This window comes from Scyliorhinus canicula, chromosome 20 (assembly GCF_902713615.1).
Source record: "Scyliorhinus canicula chromosome 20, sScyCan1.1, whole genome shotgun sequence".
Lineage (NCBI taxonomy): Eukaryota > Metazoa > Chordata > Chondrichthyes > Carcharhiniformes > Scyliorhinidae > Scyliorhinus > Scyliorhinus canicula.
In genome coordinates, this window is record NC_052165.1 from 47859899 (window position 1) to 47876629 (window position 16731).

General features: G+C 46.4%; 1 protein-coding gene across 1 annotated transcript in view; it reads right to left on the reverse strand.

Moving 5' to 3' along the window:
* The window catches only part of zdhhc17 (zinc finger DHHC-type palmitoyltransferase 17), a 101233-nt gene that overhangs the window by 27335 nt on the left and 57167 nt on the right, over positions 1-16731 (reverse strand). The window contains exons 6-8 of the mRNA XM_038780294.1: positions 14480-14642; positions 13118-13243; positions 6067-6209 (exon numbers count right to left, since the gene is read on the reverse strand). Coding sequence (XP_038636222.1) covers positions 6067-6209; positions 13118-13243; positions 14480-14642 — 432 coding nt within the window. The remainder of the gene's footprint in view (positions 1-6066; positions 6210-13117; positions 13244-14479; positions 14643-16731) is intronic.

Sequence of the window (16731 nt, forward strand, 5' to 3'; positions counted from 1 at the left end):
TCTGCCCTCATTAATGTTTCATTAACTACACTCTCAACTTGTCCAGTCACTTCAATGATTTATGCACGAATACACCCGGTCCCTCTGCTCCTGCACCCAGTTTAGAAATGTACCCTTTATTCTGCATTGTCTCTCTGCATTCTTCCTACCAAAATGAATCATTTCACACTTTTCTGCATTAAATTACATTGGCCACTTCTCTGCCCACTCCACCAACCTGTCTGTGTCCTTCTGAAGTTCTACACTATCCCTCTCATGGGTCACAATACTACCAATTTTATACCATCCAAAAATTTTGAAATTGTGTCCAGCACACCAAGATCCAAGTCCTTAGTCTATATCAGGAACATATATCGGGGTGTTCTATTATAAACTATCCTCCGGTCCGAGTGAAATAGCTGTTCACACTTTGTTTCCTGTTAGTCAGCCTATTTTGTATCCATGTTGCTACTGTCCCTTGCATTCAGTGAGGTCTAACTTTGCTCACAATCTGTCGTGCAACATTATATCAAATGTCTTTTGGAAGTTCACGTATACCACATTAACAGCATTGCCATCATCAGTTACCTCATCAAACTTCTCGAGGCAAGTTGGTTAAACACAAATTAAAAACAAAAGTGCTAGAAAAACTTAGCAGGTCTGGCAGCATCTAAGGAGACAGAAAACAGAGTTAATGTTTCGAGTCCATATGACTGATCTTCAGAGCTGGCGAGGTAGAAATGTGATGGCTTTCACACTGCTGAAGAGGGGATGGAGTAAAATAGAAGGATAGGAATAGGTAGGAGCTCAGGAGACATTTGACAAAGATGTCATGGACACAAGATAAAGTAGCTGGTAATGATAGTGTTAAAGATTAAGGCAGGTGTTCATAGTGCTATACAAGTCAGAGCACAGAATATGTCAATCGCAGAGTAAGGGTTAAAGCAAAAACATGAGAACAGGTCCTTGTAGGGAAGAGGGTTGGAAAAAAAATACATAAAAATGAAGGTCAGAGTTCATGGTCTGAAGTTGTTGAACTGAATGGTAAGTCCAGAGGCTGTAAAGTGATGATGTGCTGTTCCTCCAGTTTGGGTTGGAACATCGTGCCAGGTCCAGGACAGAAACGTGGGCATGAGAGCGAGATGGTGATTTGTAATAACAAGTGAATGGAAAGTCGGGATCAAGCTTGCAGACTGAGCGAAGGTGTTCCGCACAAGACGAACGGGAGTCGTAATAAAAGTGTTAAAGACTAACACAGGTACTAATAGTGGCATTAAGGTCAGCTAGCAGACAGGATAAAAAGAGTTAAACCGGAATTTCCCGCAACAAATCTGAGGTGGCCTTCCTTAATTAAGTTTGTTAGGGGGAAGTAATACTGAAGGATGAAGTTTCAATATGATTGCATAGTGAGTTTTAAGAATTAATAGTAATAGAAAAGGGTTAGATCTCTTTGTTAAAGTCAGTACATCTCTTTGTTGTAAAAATCAGCATCAAGCACATTCTAACAGCAGTTGTCTTTCATAAAACTTACAAACGCGTCAATAGAATCTCCAGATGCAAGGACTGCAATAGCTGATCTCATTATCGATCAAGAAGCCTTGGAGTCAGATAGAATGGACATTTGTCTTAGTACCAGATAAAGATGGTGGATGGTAGTCATTCCATCTGAGAAGCCTCTGGTAAGAGTGTAGGCACAAGTGTGTGGCTGGTACATGATGTACCTGTTTTGGTAAAACTTTATGTGGAACATCAGATCGAAATGCAAACAATGTCTGTACACTTGCGAAGCACAGTATAAGAGTGTGCAGTTTTTCTGTAAACGCTCGAGTTTGGATCAGCTATTGGGTTGAACTGGCTGCATATGCTTGAATAAACAGTCGAAATCCTGCTCTGAATTTCCTGTGATAATTCGTATGTCAGTGATAACAGATTGACCGGCTATAACAAGTTATATTTACTGAAATGACTATGAACTTTGATCCAAATTATAATTTCTAGAACTCCCCTGTCGTCCCCTGCACCCTTCCCAGCTAACCCACTGATGTTAAACTGACTGGTCTGTAGTTGCTGGGCTTATCTTTACATCATTTTTTGAACAAGGGTGTAACATTTTCAATTTTCCAGTCATCTGTCACCACCCGAGTCTGAGGAAGATTGGAAAATAATAGTCAGTGTTTGTCCAACTTCCATTCTCACTTCCCTCTGTATCCTTGTATGCATCTCATGCGGTCCTGGTGCCTGATCAAGTTTAAATATTGACGGCCTATTCACTACCTTCTTATCAGTTTTAAACTGTTTACGTGTCTGAACTACCTGCACTTTCATCGTGATCTGGGTTGCACCTTCATCCGTGGTAAAGACTAATGCAAAATATTTGTTTAATATTTCAACTATGCTCTCTGCCTCCTGTGTAAATCCCCTTTTTGGTCCTAATCGGCACTACTCTTTTTACCACCCTTTTACTATTTATATACCTATAGAAGGATTTGTGTTTATGTTAGCTGCCAGTCTCTTTTCATACTCTCATTGCTTCTCCAGTTTTCTTTCTTAATTTCCCTCTCAGTTTTCTACTAACAGCCTGGTTATGATCCACCTGAAGCATACCTTTTCTACTTCATCTCAATCTCTCATTTGGCATTATCAGGAAGCAGAGGTAGTTTTGAGTGATCCATGTTTGTGTAGTTGCATATTAGAAAGGGAGTTTAATTTAATGTTTCTGTGTAAGAGATAACACGCTAGTTAGATTCATATTAAACAAAGGTGTTTGCCTGTGTGGGGGATTTGGTTTTATTTCAAACAGTATCTATATTGTGATTTAAGAGTTTATGATGCGAAAAACAAACTGCGCTTCGAGAAGGGCTGAACTGTTGCTTAGCAACCAGGGCCACCTTTAGTTAGAAGGGCCTTTTGAGTTTAATTTTTAACTGGACCCAAGACAGTGGGAGTTTAGCAGCTGCAGTGGAAACAGCTCGGCCAGGAACAGAAGCAGGACTATGGACCAATGGGAAGAAACATAGAACATAGAACAGTACAGCACAGAACAGGCCCTTCGGCCCTCAATGTTGTGCCGAGCCATGATCACCCTACTCAAACCCACGTATCCACCCTATACCAGTAACCCAACAACCCCCCCTTAACCTTACTTTTATTAGGACACTACGGGCAATTTAGCATGGCCAATCCACCTAACCCGCACATCTTTGGACTGTGGGAGGAAACCGGAGCACCCGGAGGAAACCCACGCACACAGGGGGAGGACGTGCAGACTCCACACAGACAGTGACCCAGCCGGGAATCGAACCTGGGACCCTGGAGCTGTGAAGCATTTATGCTAACCACCATGCTACCCTGCTGCCCCTAAGTCCTAGAAACTAAAGAACAGCCAGTTCTAGAAATCAGGGAATGAAAAGAGAGCGGTTGGGACCAGTGAAGTCAGAGAGACAAAAGGAATGGAATTTGAACAAGTGCTGTTCATTGAATTTAAAGACAAGGCTGAAAAGTGAAGACCTGGTGAAGCTGGCAAACGAGAAGCTAGATATCTGCAATGACCTTACCACATGCTATGAAGCAGCAGTGTTTATTGGCGTGGCTGAGTACCTGGGAGATTGTGCGGAAGCGTGAATGCACGTGGCAGTTCAAGGCAGAGGAGACTTGGAAATCATGGGAGTGGATCCTTGCTGAAAACAGCTGAGGAAAGCATTGTTTGGAAGATTCTTTTTGAAAGTGAGTTTTGGAAACACACATGGGGGAAGCCAGAGGCCAGTGTGGCCTCACAGTGTAACAATCATCTGGAGGGATTTGAGGAGAAATCCACAGAGGTTTGATTGGGTGCCATCTATCACGTGATTTTAGAGTGGGGTCTGCCTGACCACAGTTAGCCTGTTGGATTACAGAGACACTTAAAACTATACCTTATTTCTAATGTTTACCAGTACAAATATATAACCCTTAAAACTACCTTTAGTTTCTTAACAATACTTAAGAAACTAAAGGTAGTTTTCTGGGTTATATATTTGTATTGGTTATCTCTTAGTGAAGTTCACTTGTAGATCGGTTCTCCCAGACCTGCAACGATTTTGAACTGAGGATCAGTGTCAGGAAGAACGGGTTTGCACTGGCCCTTGGAAAGAGCACCCTACCGAAGCCCACACCTCCACTTTATCCCCGTAACCCAGCAACCCCATCCAACCTTTTTTTGGACACTAAGGGCAATTTAGCATGGCCAATCCACAGAACCTGCACATCTTTGGACTCTGGGAGGAAACCAGAGGACCCGGAGGAAACTCACGCAGACACTGGGAGAACGTGCAGACTCCGCACAGATAGTGACCCAAGCCGGGAATCGAACCTAGGACCCTGGAGCTGTGACGCAACAGGGTTAACTACTATGCTACCGTGCTGCCCAATGAGTGGATATTTATCTCAACCACTTGGTTGAAGGGACCAGATGTAGAGTTGCTAAATTTGCTGATGCCACAAAGATAGGTTGGAAAATAAGTTGTAAAGAGGACATAAGGAGGCTTCAAAGGTATACAGCTAGGTTAAGTTAGTGGGCAATAATTTGGCAGATGGAGCCCAGTGTGAGAAAATGTGCGCTTGCCCACTTTGGCAGGAAGAATAGAAAAAGAGATTATTATTTAAATGGAGAAAGATTTGGAACTCTGAGGTGCAGAGGAATCTGGGTGTCCAGGTATATGAAACACAAAAAGTTAGTATGCAGGTACAGGAAGTGATTAGGAAAACAAATGGAATTTTACTGTTTATTGCAAAAGGAATGAAATATGAAAGGGATGCAATGCTGCTGTTGTACAAAGTTTTGGTGAGACCACATCTAGAAAACTGTATTCATCTCCTTATCTAAGAAAGGATAGAAATGCATTAGCAGGTCAGAGAAGATTCACATGACTAATACCTGGGATTATCATGTGAGGAAAGGTAGCTCAGGTTAGGCTTGTATCTTCTGAGTTTAGAACGATGAGAAGTGGTCTCATTGAAATATATAAAATCCTAAGGGGACTTGACAGGGTGGATGCTGAAAGGATGTTTCCCCTTTTGGGAGAGACTTGTCCAAGGGGTCACAGTTTAAAAATAAAGAGCCTTCCATTAAAGATGAAGATGGAGATAATTGTTTTTCTCTCAGAGGATTGTGAGTCTTTGGAACCCACTGCCCAGAGTGTGGAGGTATGGTCAGTGGATATTTTTCAGGTAGACATAGGTAGACTTTTGACTAATAAGGGGGTCAAAGACTATCAGGGGTAGCCAATGTAGAATTGAGGCCACCATCGCTCAGCCATTATCGAATGGCGGAGCAGGCTTGAACGGCCAAATGGCCCACTCCTGCTCCTAATTTGTAAACTCATTTGTATGCTCTGTCCTGCTTCACAGCAATCCCGGCCTGCATCACGCACACCCTGAGAGCCCGGCCTGCTTCACCACTTCAAATCTCACTCATTTACTCAAAATTTTAATTTGACCCAGCAGTCTGGGGGATGATCTTACAGAGGTAGCCAAGGTAATTAAGAGAATGGCAAAGATAAATACTGAATATTTTAAGTTAATTGTGAAAATAGGACAATGGTTCAGAGCTGAAAGGCCTGAGTTTCTCCAGTGTTCCCTCAGACTCCTGGGACTGGGTTTGAGATTTATAGTTCTCATCTGAACTGCGTATAGCAGGTAAGTATCTCTTTCTCTCTCAGTGACCAAGGTGAATCCTGGTGATGCAGTCTGATAACAGCAGATTATCACTTTTTGAACCACAGTCTAAAAGAAGTGCCCGAGTAGTGACTTTTTTAATACTTTGTTTAAAAATATATAATTCTTGGGAACTGGGCATTCACTGATGGTCGTGAATACATGGACCAAATCAGAAACACGAGCTCAAAATATAACTTACTATATCTCCCAAGAGAATTCTACACACTGGATATATTGTACACATTACAAATGATCATTCGGAAGGATTGCAATCAAATTGAGGAGTATTAGTAGCACACAAAACTCAAGAATAGCAACGTTGGGTTACTGAGAAATGTTTGAGGAAACAGGAAAGAATGCAAACAGTTGGCAAGTTTCACTTAATTCACTTACTTTGAAAGGAATTGCACCATTGCCCAGACCCCACCGTACATAAGTCCCTTTATTAACCAGGAGTCAATGTCAAGGTCAGCTATGAATCCCATCAACCAGATCACCAAAAATGGTGTTCCCAGCATCACCTTCTGACGAAATTCCTGTTCCAAAAAATGAAGCAAAATCTAATTGTACAACACATGAAATAAAAGTTACCAAGACAAATTCCAAACTCAGTGAAGCCAAAAGTGGTTTATCTTCATTAATAAACACTGGAGTTATTGAACAGGTGAAAGCATCCAACAAATTTCCTGCTAATTATCTTCATGTCACCAAGCAAAAAATGTAATTCAAGAATGTTCAATTTAGTCAAAAGAACTGCATCGTACTTCCAACTCCAGTATGCACCTATGAAAATACGACAGTCTGACCTGCTATCTGTCCTCTTTACAATTTTGCCAAGTTTCCTTTGTAGACATTAACCTGAAAGCTAATGGTTATTGCAGGTTGTAAATTAAACTTCCATACATCTCTTGATCATGGTATTTTTAAATGATCGAAGTTAATCTAAGTAAATGCTAAGATGCCCCAAAAATATAATTCTGGAACTTGCAGATGCTCATTAGAAAGTACCAAAAGCGACTTCCGGTTGCGGTGATGCGGAGCTAAGCCGCATGTTCGGCAGCTCCCGCTATCAAAGGACTTTCGGGCCTGTTTTAGGGCCCCAAACGGCGCTGTTTCGACGATTCCCGGTGGGGGAAGATTTTTGGAGGAACATTCCCCGAAATTTATGGTGCGCACCCGGAGTGGGGCAAAGAAAAAGGTTGCAACAGCTCCCCAGAAAAAGCTGGGGAAGGAAGACAAAATGGCGGACGGAGGAGCACCCGAGGATTGGTGGAAGTGGGCGCAGGAGCAGCAAGCTGCTCTTCTGCGCTGTTTTGCGGAGCTGAAGGCTGAGTTGCTGGACTCCCTGAATGCGACTACCAGCAAGCTGTTTGAGACCCAGACAGCCCAGGGGGTGGCCATTTCGGGAGTTGCAGCAGCAGGCCGCTGATCGGGAGGAGGAGGCCGTGGTCCTCGTGGGGAAGGTGGAGATGCACGAGGCACTTCACAAAAAGTGGCAAGACCGCTTGGAGGAGCTGGACTTTCGCACGAGGCGAAAGAATTTGAGGATCCTGGGCCTGGTGGAGGGGTCGGATCTTCTGTCCTATGTGGCCACGATGCTGAATTAGTTGATGGGGGCGGGGGTCCTTCCATTTGCCCCTGGAGCTTGAGGGAGCTCACAGAGTGCTGGCCAGGAGGCCCAAGACGAATGAACCCCACGGGCGGTGCTGGTGCATTTCCATCGATTTAGTGACCGGGAGTGTGTGCTGCGCTGGGCCAAGAAAGAGAGGAGCAGCAAGTGGGAGAATTCGGTAGTGCGAATCTACCAGGACTGGAGTGCAGAGGTGGCTAAGCGGCGGGCCGGGTTTAACCGACGAAGGCAGTGCTGCATAACAGGCAGGTTAAATTTGGAATGCTGCAGCCTGCGCGCCTGTGGGTAACATATAAGGACCGGCATTACTACTTCGAGTCCCTGGAGGAGGCGTGGGCCTTTGTGCAGGCGGAGAAGTTGGACTCGAACTAGGGTCTGGGGGCTGCGGGGTCTTGTGTACTACGGTTGTTGCTGTTGCTGTTTTTGTAATTTTGACATGTGTTTTTTATGCTGGTTCTTGCTCTGCTTCCGGGTGGTTCTGTTGGGTATGGTTTTGTGTTATGTGGGGAATGTTGGGGGTTTGTTTTTTCTTCTGTACGGGGCTGGGGGATGGGGTGGAGCTGGAATTTGGGAGCTGCGTCAGAAAGGTGGAGTGGGGCAGTGCGAAAGCGCGGGCTTTCCACTGGTTTCCCGCGCTGCGGGGCAGGAGGGGTGGAGCTGGCGTGGCCTCTACTGGTTTTTTCCCACGCTGAAGCGGTGCCAAGGAGGAGTGGCAGGAGGGGGGATGACCCCATGTCGGGAGGGGCCGGGTTTTGGCGGGCGTTGCTGGGGTCAGCAGAAGTCAGCTGACTCACGGAAGTACCATGGAGGGTGCGTCGCGGCTAGGAGGGGTCCTAGCCTTGGGGGGGGGGATACCTTGTTGCTGCTGGAATGGCCAGGAAGGAGCTGGTGTGGGCCGGGGGGTAGAGGTGAGGTGGTATCGTCATGGGGAACGGGTCGGGCAGGTGTGTGCTGGCCTGGGGCGAGCAGTCGATGAGCTATGGCTAGTCGGCGGGGGAGGGGGGCGGGGTGCCCTCTGATCCGGCTGATCACCTGGAACGTGAGGGGGCTGAATGGGCCGGTTAAGCGGGCTCAGGTATTTTCTCATTTGAAGGAGATGAAGGCGGACGTGGCTATGCTCCAGGAGACCCACTTGAAGGTGGCGGACCAGGTTCGTCTGAGGAAGGGGTGGGTGGGGCAGGTTTTCACTCAGGATTAGATGCGAAGAACCGAGGGGTGGCGATTCTGGTGGGGAAGAGGGTGGCGTTCGAGGCGTCTGAGGTGGTGGCGGATAAGGAGGGCAGATTTGTTATGGTGAATGGTAGGCTGCAGGGAGAGAAGGTGGTGCTGGTAAACGTGTATGCCCCGAATTGGGATGATGCTGGCTTCATGAGGCGTATGTTGGGCCCCATTCCGGACCTGGAGGCAGGGGGCCTGATCATGGGGGGGAGACTTTAACACGGTGCTGGATCCCCCACCAGACCGGTCCAGTTCAAGGACGGGTAGGAGGCCGGCGGCGGCCAAGGTGCTGAGGGGGTTTATGGACCAGATGGGAGGGGCAGATCCCTGGAGGTTTGGGAGGTCGAGAGCGCGGGGTACTCCTTTTTCTCCCATGTGCATAGGGTTTACTCCCGAATAGATTTTTTCATCCTGAGCAGGGGATTGATCCCGAGGATGGAGGATGCCGAGTATTCGGCCATAGCAATTTCAGACCATGCTCTGCACTGGGTCGATCTGGAGATGGGGGAGGCGCGGGACCAGCGCCCGCTGTGGCGTTTGGATGTGGGGTTGCTGGCTGATGAGGAGGTGTGTAGGAGGGTCCAGGGAAGTATTGAGGGGTACCTTGAGACCAACGATACGGGGGAGGTCGGGTGGGGATGGTTTGGGAGGCTCTGAAGGCAGTGATCCGGGGGGAGCTGATTTCCATCCGGGCCCATAGGGAAAGGAGGGAGAGGGAGAGACTGGTGGAGGAGCTCCTAGATGTGGATAGGAGGTACGCGGAAGCCCCGGAGGAGGGATTGTTGGGGGAACGGCGTAGCTTGCAGGCCAAGTTCGACTTGTTGACCACCAGAAAGGTGGAGACACAGTGGAGGAAGGCGCAAGGCGCGGTTTATGAGTATGGGGGAGAAGGCGAGCAGGATGCTGGCGCATCAGCTCCGCAGGCGAGATGCGGCTAGGGAAATTGGTGGAGTGATGGATAAGGATGGGAATGTGGTGCGGAAGGGGGCAGAGGTGAACGGGGTCTTTAGGGACTTTTACGAGGAACTGTACCGGTCGGAGCCACCAGTGGGGGGGGGGGGGGGGGGGGGGGGGGGGATGGAGAGCTTCAAGAACAGGCTACGTTTCCCAAAGATGCAGGAGGAGCTGGTGGAGGGGCTGGGGGTGCCGATTGAGTTGGAGGAGCTAGTCAGGGAGATTGGACAAATGCAGTCAGGAAAGGCGCCGGGGCCGGACGGGTTCCCGGTGGAATTTTATAAAAAGTATGCGGACCTGGTGGGTCCCCTTATGGTGCGAGCCTTCAATGAGGCATGGGAGGGGGGGCTTTGCCCCCGACGATGTCACAGGCGCTGATTTCTTTGATCCTGAAGCGGGATGAGGACCCCCCTGCAGTGTGGATCATACAGGCCAATCTCGCTCCTCAATGTGGATGCTAAGTTGCTGGCGAAGATCCTGGCCACCAGGATAGAGGACTGTGTGCCAGGGGTGATACACGAGGATCAAACAGGATTTGGCAAGGGAAGACAGCTTAACACGAATGTGCGGAGGTTGTTAAATGTTATTATGATGCCGGCAGTGGAGGGGGAGGCGGAGATAGTGGTGGCGCTGGATGCAGAGAAGGCGTTTGATAGAGTTGAGTGGGGGTACCTGTGGGAGGTGCTGGAACGGTTTGGATTTGGGGAGGGGTTCATCAAATGGGTGAGGTTGCTTTATGAGGCCCCGATGGCGAGTGTAGTTACTAATGGAAGGAGATCAGAGTACTTCAGGCTCTACCGTGGGACCAGGCAGGGGTGCCCCCTGTCCCCCTTGCTTTTTGCACTGGCTATGGCGTTGAGGGAGTCGGGGAGGTGGAGGGGTCTGGTGCGTGGTGGGGAGGAACATCGGGTATCGCTGTATGCAGATGACCTGCTGTTGTATGTGGCGGACCCAGGGGGGGGGCATGCCGGGGGTGATGGAGCTGTTGGCTGAGTTTGGGGGCTTCTCGGGCTATAAGCTGAATCTGGGCAAGAATGAGGTATTTGTAGTGCACCCGGGTGATCAGGAGGGGGGAATTGGGAGGCTCCCATTTAAGAGGGCAGTGAAGAGTTTTAGGTACCTGGGGGTGCAGGTGGCCAGGAGTTGTGGGACTCTCCACAAGCTTAATTGAACCAGGCTTGAGGAGCAGATGGAGGAGGAATTTAAAACATGGGACATGGTGCCGCTATCGCTAGCGGGTAGAGTGCAGTCCGTCAAAATGACGGTGCTCCCGAGGTTCTTGTTCCTTTTTCAGTGTTTGCCCATCTTTATCCCTAGGGCCTTTTTCAGGAGAGTGACTAGCAGCATCATGAGCTTTGTTTGGGCGCATGGGACCACGAGGGTGAAGAGGGTCTTCTTGGAGCGGGGTAGAGATGGTGGGGGGCTGGCGTTACCCAATCTCTCGGAGTATTATTGGGCGGCCAACGTGTCGATGGTGCGCAAGTGGGTGGTGGAGGGGGAGGGGGCAGCATGGAAAAGGTTGGAGATGGCGTCCTGTGGAGGCACAAGCCTGGGGGCCCTGGTAACGGCGCCGTTGCCGCTCCCTCCTACGAGGTATACCACGAGTCCGGTGGTGGCTACCCTCATGATTTGGGGGCAGTGGAGGCGACATGGGGGGAAATAGGGGGGCTCGATGGAGGCTCCGCTAAGGGGGAACCATCAGTTTGTCCCGGGGAACATTGATGGGGGGGTTCCAGGGTTGGTACAGAGCGGGCATCAGAAAGCTGAGGGACCTGTTCATTGATGGGAGGTTTGCGAGCCTGGGAGAGTTGGAGGAGAAATTTGGGCTTCCCCCAGGGAACATGTTCAGGTATATGCAGGTAAAGGCGTTTGCTAGGCGGCAGGTGGAGGGATTCCCTTTGCTTCCCGCGAGGGGAGTGAGTGACAGGGTGCTTTCGGGGTCTGGGTCAGGGATGGGAAGATATCTGATATCTACAAGGTAATGCAGGAGGTGGAGGAGGCGTCAGTAGAGGAGCTAAAGGCTAAGTGGGAGGGGGAACTGGGGGAACAGATCGAGGATGGGACATGGGCTGATGCCCTGGAGAGGGTTAATTCTTCCTCCTCATGTGCGCGGCTTAGCCTCATCCAATTCAAGGTGCTGCACCAGGCCCACATGACTGGGACGAGGAGGAGTAGGTTCTTTGGGGGTGAAGACAGGTGTGTCAGGTGTTTGGGGAGTCCAGCGAACCATGCCCATATGTTCTGGGCATGCCCGGCACTGGAGGAGTTCTGGAAGGGGGTGGCAAGGACGGTGTCGAGGGTGGTAGGATCCAGGGTCAAGCCAGGCTGGGGACTCGCGATTTTTGGGGTTGCAGTGGAGCCGGGAGGGCAGGAGGCGAGAGAGGCCGGTGTTTTGGCCTTTGAGTCCCTAGTAGCCTGGCGGAGGATCTTGCTTCAATGGAAGGATGCGAGACCCCCAAGCGTGGAGACCTGGATCAATGACATGGCGGGTTTTATTAAGCTGGAGAAGGTCAGATTCACCCTGAGAGGATCGGTACAAGGGTTCTTTAGGCGGTGGCAGCCTTTCCTCGACTTTCTGGCTCAGCGATAGGGAACTGGGTCAGCAGCAGCAGCAACCCGGGGGTGGAGGGGGGAAAAAAGGGGGGGGCGGCGGCGTTGACTATGTTTATTTAATTTAAATTTATTTTTAAGTTCTCTTGTTGTTTACTGGGTTTGGGGGGGTGGGGGGTGCGATATATGCGTTGCTACGGTCTTGGGGGTGTTATACTTATTATGTTGTTTTATTGTTGCTTGTTACTGTTTGCTGTTACATTTTTTGTAAAAAATTTCAATAAAAATTATTTTTTAAAAAAGTACCAAAAGATAGAAAAATAATCTTCGTTGAAAGAAATGTCACTTTAATGTTTTTCATGATTGTCATAATTGTTTTTTTAATTTCCCAAGTCAGACTTGGCCCTCTTTCCAGGCAGAGTAGCTGACCTCACTCTGAACAACAGCAGGGCACCTCTTCGATAGTTCTCAGCAGACCCCGGGTTTGGGGGGAGAGGGAGAGAGGCTTGAAGAACAAAGGTGCAAAATAAACCATTTGTGTGCTTTATTGTCGAGGTGTTGACTTTAAAAAAAATTAATTCAAGGGATGTGGGCATCGCTGGCGAGGCCAGTATTTATTGCCCATACCTAATTATCCTCGAGATGGCCGGGTGAACGTTTTGAACCTCTGCAGTCTGCAGGTACGCCGACAGTGCTGTTAAGAGAGGAAATTCCAGGATTTGTACCAGCAACTGTAAAGGAATAGCGATATATTTTCAAGTCAAGATGTGGCCTGAAGGGGAACTTGCAGGTGGTGTTTGTGTCCTTCTATATAGTTGTGGGTTTGGAAGGTGCTGGTCTAAGAACCTGGGTAGTATTGCCTCAGATTATTGCCATAGTTTATCTCAGAACTTAAACTTGTTCTGACTTTATCTTATAAACATAGTCTCATGATTGAACATTTTGGATGTCCATTCTCACAATTGGGGGAATGCCCAAAAAACCCAACTGTATTTCCAAAGTATTTAATTAGCTGGCAAGTGCTTGGGATATCCTGAGGTTCTGAAAGGTGCAAAATATGTGATTGTTCATTCTTCTTTTCATCTCGCTCACCTTGTCAGCCTTTAGCCTTTTTAGGAAAGAAGGACTGTCAAAGCCTTTTGCTTGCCTTGTTTCTTGTAAATGGTTAATCATCCAAACGTTTTTCCTCTGTTTGGCAAGATCTAGTGGTGTTTCCCCCTATGAAAACAGAAGACGTATGCAGAAAGAAATATTGGCTTTTCCCCATCACATGCTTGGAAATTTAATACATTTAATATAAAAAGAAAGATGGAAAACTTATCAGGCCTGTCGGAAACTATGGAGAGAAATGAAGTTAAATACGACTCTTTTTCAGAACATGTAAATTTGATGCCTTTTCAGTTTCTGACCTAAACTTCAGCTCATCAGAAATAGGAGGAGTAAGCCATTTAATCCCTCAAGTCACCTCTGCCATTTAATAAGGCCAGAGTTGATCTCAATTTAGCCTAAACTCCACTTTCCTGCCTACCGTCCTTAACCTTGGACTCCCTTAGCGAACAAACAATCTGTCTAACTCAGCCGTGAATATATTTGCTGACCCAGCCTCCACTGCTCTCTGGGAAAGAGAATTCCAAAGACGATCAACACCCAAGAGAAAAAATTCTTCCTCACCTCTCTCTTAAATGGGGGACCAAACTGTGTCCTCTAGTTCTGGATTCCCCCATGAGGGTAAACATCCGGAGTGCCTTACCCTGTCAAGTCCCCTCTGAATTGCACGCACCAATGTCTCCAGTAGTTGTAACAAGCCTTCCTTCCCCCTTTCTGCACTCCATCTTGTTTACAATAAAGGCCAAACAGTTAAATGATGTGTTATGTATAACAAGGGTAGACAATCCTATTTAAGTAGTGGATTGTAAACACAAAAGAAATTCAATCACCAGCTCAGGATTTCGCTGCCAATAAGTCTTCAGAAAGCAACATTCCTCATTCCTCCTGAACCAGCAATCAGAAAGGATATAAAGTGTTAATCCAAAGTTCTACCTGCTCCCTCATAGCCACTGCTGGAAGAGCAAGGAAGTTATCCTCTGTCCTGGGCTCAATATATCCCTCAATCAACATCGCTAAAACAGATCTAGATTTATGTCATTGCTGTTTATGGGATGTTGCTGTGTACAGATTTGCTGCTGCATTTTCTATATTAGAACAGTGGCTACACTTCAATGTTCCATTGGTTGCAACGTGCTTTGGAACATCCTGAGGTTGCGAAATGCACCATAAATGTCTTTCTCATTAGACACCACAGATATTTAAAAGATACGGTCTACTGAAAACAAAACCGAATGCACTACCCAATATTATTTAAAGCAAGATATGTCAATTTTCTTTTCATATTTGCTGGAGAAATCCTAAATTCTATTGTAATCTGTTCTCATAAATTATTTTAAAAATTCACACCTTGATATTTTGAGCATCTACATTAGCCCCAGCCTCTAGTAGCAAACTGATCACAGTGGTGTTTCCTGCCAGCACTGCCCAGTGTAATGCTGTGTTCTTGTGGTACTTGTCCCCAAGATTCACTGACACATTAAACGTGAGCAACAGTCTTGTGGGATCCACACTGAAACACAGAAAACAATCAGTCTTCAAAAAGCAGATAGCCATTATTTTCAGTAAGGGTTTAAGTACAATTTTAATTTTACCGACTATGAAAAGTCATATAGGAGGCAGCACGGTGGCGCAGTGGTTGGCACTGCAGCCTACGGCCTTGAGGACCTGTGCTCGATCCGGCCCTGGGTCACTGTCTGCGAGGAGTTTGCACATTCTCCTCATGTCTGCGTGGGTCTCTCCCCCACAACCCAAAGATGTGCAGGGTAGGTGGATTGGCCCCTTAATTGGAGAGAAAAAAATTGGGTACTCTAAATTTAAAACAAAAAGCCATATAAACTTACTGATGGTGTAAAACATTTCAAAATAAGGCACAGTTGAATATTACAAAGAATGCCTCTTCATTCTAATGGACAATAAATAACCTTTTGAATTGTAAACATTTCAAGAAGATATGATCAATATAGGTACAAGTTCCCGGCGTGGGTCACTGTCTGTGCAGAGTCTGCACGTTCTCCCCATATGTGTGTGGGTTTCCTCTGGGTGCTTCGGTTTCCTCCCACAGTCCAAAGATGTGCGGGCTTGGTGCATTGGCTATTCTAAATTGCCCTTAATTTCCAAAAAGGTTAGGTGGGGTTACTGGGTTATGGCATAAAGGAGGATAGGGTGGAGGTGTGGTCTTTCCAAGGGCCAGTGCAGACTCGATGGGCTGAATTGCCTCCTTCTGTACTGTAAATTCTATGATTCTATGGAAGGACATGACTACACAGGATGCAGTAGCACTGTTGCACTGATCAAGGGTTTCTATGTTATCACAGCACTAAAATGTTAAGAGGAAAAATGAGATTTCTCAATTTTTTTTCACTGTCATATGCTGTGAAACAGGTTTGTTGTGAGAGCATGGGTATGGCTGCTTTAATTAAATTGAGGGCAGTTAGACTGCAACAATCAAAACATCAATAGTTGGTAGGTGTCAAGGCAAATGGTTGAAATGGAAGTGAACTGAGCTAAAATGAAGTGCCAGGGAGGCAGCATAAATAGCAAGATTATTTATATTAGGCAGATAAGAGAAGTGATTTGAAGATAATCATTGTATTTCAAAAGGTACATATACAATTGGGAAATTGTAAATGGGTGAGACAAAGTAGTAAGTCTAATTTTAGAACAGTAGCCATAAAATAACATGAAAGATTGATAATTTGGGGGAAAATTAACTTCTAAAGGACTGCAGAAAGAAGAAAGTGAAAGATCAAAGAGAAAATGTAGATTTAAGGAGAAATTGAAGACTGTTAAGGTGTAGCTTTGTGTTCTTGAGAAGGCAGTGCGTGCTGGAGAGAAACTTGAAAAATCCAGCATCTGCCACCTTCAGAGACATGTTTGTGTTTGCAAGGCTTTTGAGACTAGCTGTGGCTTCTCAGTATTAAATGAAAAAGGAGTAAAGGCCTGTGTAAGATCTCTCCTATCGTGGTACGTAATGTGGCAATATCATTGGAATTTTTTTATAAATTAAAAATCTATGAGGCCTGTTGCCATCAAAAGGGTGTTTAGTTCTGAGTTTACTTAAGCCAAGACCTTTTAGGAAATATTTTGAGAAGTTCTGTTAACTGTGTAAAGGTGTTCTTCTGTATTTTAAGTGTTTTTTCTTTTTGCTTAATTTTATAAATTTTTGAATTTAATATTTAGAACCTTCACACGTGGTCTGAAATTTACTTCTCTTGACCTCTGATGCCTGCTATAATATACAAATTGCAAATCGTTGTGGTATTTTTTTCATGTTTCTCTTTAGGATTTGGGCAGCCGAGCATTTACTGTCATAACAAGACCTATTTTGTACAGATATAACATGGATTTTCTATGTACTATTAATTTTCTTTGGTTGAGTGGCAGGCAGTGAGTTGAAATGGGGGGAATTGTAGAGAAACAAAAAATGCATATCATCCAAGATGGAGACAAAAACAGGATAACAGTTAAAATGAAATGAATGACTATTTAAACATTGCTTATCTGAAAGACCAGGATCAGGTTTAACTATTAGTCGACATTGGGCAGCACGGTGTCACAGTAGTTAACACTGCTGTCTCACAGCACCAGAGGCCTGGGTT